This window comes from Hylobates moloch, unplaced genomic scaffold (assembly GCF_009828535.3).
Source record: "Hylobates moloch isolate HMO894 unplaced genomic scaffold, HMol_V3 SCAFFOLD_12352, whole genome shotgun sequence".
NCBI classification, from domain to species: domain Eukaryota; kingdom Metazoa; phylum Chordata; class Mammalia; order Primates; family Hylobatidae; genus Hylobates; species Hylobates moloch.
In genome coordinates this window covers 1-1,806 of record NW_026664627.1, presented here as the reverse complement: position 1 = coordinate 1,806, position 1,806 = coordinate 1, and the positions used below count along the sequence as shown (strand labels likewise).

Here is a 1,806-nt window from a genome sequence, read left to right as displayed (position 1 = left end):
GGGTCTGTTAACCCCATAGTAAGAACACTATGTTTTATGTTAACATACTAAAACTGTTATTTGACCATCCTGTTCAACATTAAACACAGCAGCGTTCCTATAAAGACCAAAGCCCACGTGACAGCATTCCCAAGTCTAGGATCTCCATCATACTTTTCCTTTGGCATGAGGAATGCCCAAAGGACACTGATGTACTCCACCTAACAAAGCAGCCATTGCAAAACTATATCCACTGACAGCTTCTGGTGAGGTCTTCAAGTTGTTGAGCCGTTCTGCACACCTGTCTAGAAATGGTGTCAGCTGGAAAGGTAATGCCACAGCCACACAGCGCAAACACCATGCAGCAGCAAGTCGGGCAGTCATGCTTGGATGAAGAAGCACTGAAGTCACAATCTCCAAAAGCCCTAAAAAAGAAATACTCAAAATATTACTCTTTAATGAAGTCAAATGATTTCAGAGACTCAAAGACTATCTAAAAAACAATAACTGAAATCACAATCACCAAGATTTTACACATATAGATCCACAACTTTGCCTAAAACTACATACAGTAGAGTACTTCAAAGGAACATTTTCTATGAAGAACATAGTACAATTATATTCAATGTTGATGTAAAATTTAATAGAAGTCTTCAACAAATTTTAGTCAATTTTTTATAAAAAAACTACCACAATTGCTTTTGATTTCTGTTCCAAAACTTTAACCATTTAATTCAATATTCTTTACAAGGAATCTTTTTTTTTCTTTTTTTCTTTTTTTTTTTTTTTTGAGACTCGCTTTGTCCCAGGCTGGAGTGCAGTGGCATGATTTTGGCTCACTGCAACCTATGCCTCCTGGGCTCAAGCAATTCTCCTGCCTCAGCCTCCCAAGTAGATTACAGGCACATGTCACCATGCCTGGCTAATTTCTGTATTTTTAGTAGAGACAGACTTTCACCATGATGACCAGGATGGTCTCGAACTCCCGACCTCAAGTGATCCGCCCACCAGGGCCTCCCAAAGTGCTAGGATTACACGTATGAGCCACCGCGCCCAGCCTATCACAATGAATATTAATTTAAGTAAAACCTGATGATCTGAAGTGCTAATGATGATGATAAGCAACTAATCAGAAATTAAATATCAATCACACTTACAACTGAAAAAAGTGAAAAAACATGCTAGCAAGTAACTGAATGTCATACCTATAGATGCTTCTTGAATAAGAGGGGATGCGGTGGCATTCAAGCTCTGCACCAGGCTCCCGAGTTCCTGGAGGGCACAGACCATCACATGCTGGCTTGCTGCAATGTCTGCTGCGCCAGATTTGTTTTCTCCACTTGTGTCATTCACTACTGCTTCTGGAAACACAAAATCATGTCTTTGACATAGGAGAAATGAATTGTGGTATGATTTTTTTGGTCTATACAATTTATGATTTTAGCCATACCAGCTGATGTCTGAGTGTTAAAAACTATGCAGTTATTTCTCAGTGGAAAACTTGTAGAATTAAACACTGAAGTGACTTAAAAACATTGTTTAATAGCTTTATAATAATGCTAAAATATATACTGAGATACATCTTTGCTTCCAGGAATACAACCTAATTTTAGCAAGCAGCAGCAATCCAGTGTATAAAAGCACAGATACTGCAGAAACAAGACTCAGGTTCAAATCCCAATTCCACTAGTTATATTAGTTATGTGACATTGAGCAAGATGTTCAACTTTTCTGTCCCAATTTCCTTATCTGTTAATGGGCTTACATGCCTATTTCAAATGGTACTGTGGTGATTAAAAAGTCAGTGCATATAAAGAATTTAACACA

The 1,806-nt window shown here is 38.1% G+C and overlaps 1 protein-coding gene across 1 annotated transcript; it reads right to left on the bottom strand.

Annotated features, from left to right (window-relative positions):
* Positions 1-147: 147 nt before the first annotated feature.
* On the bottom strand, positions 148-1,340 carry LOC116465857 (HEAT repeat-containing protein 5B-like; the record flags this gene model as incomplete). Its single annotated transcript, XM_032148788.2, has 2 exons — positions 148-404; positions 1,185-1,340. Coding segments are annotated over 2 exons (413 nt in total), but the record flags the coding sequence as incomplete, so codon positions are not given.
* Positions 1,341-1,806: the final 466 nt, after the last annotated feature.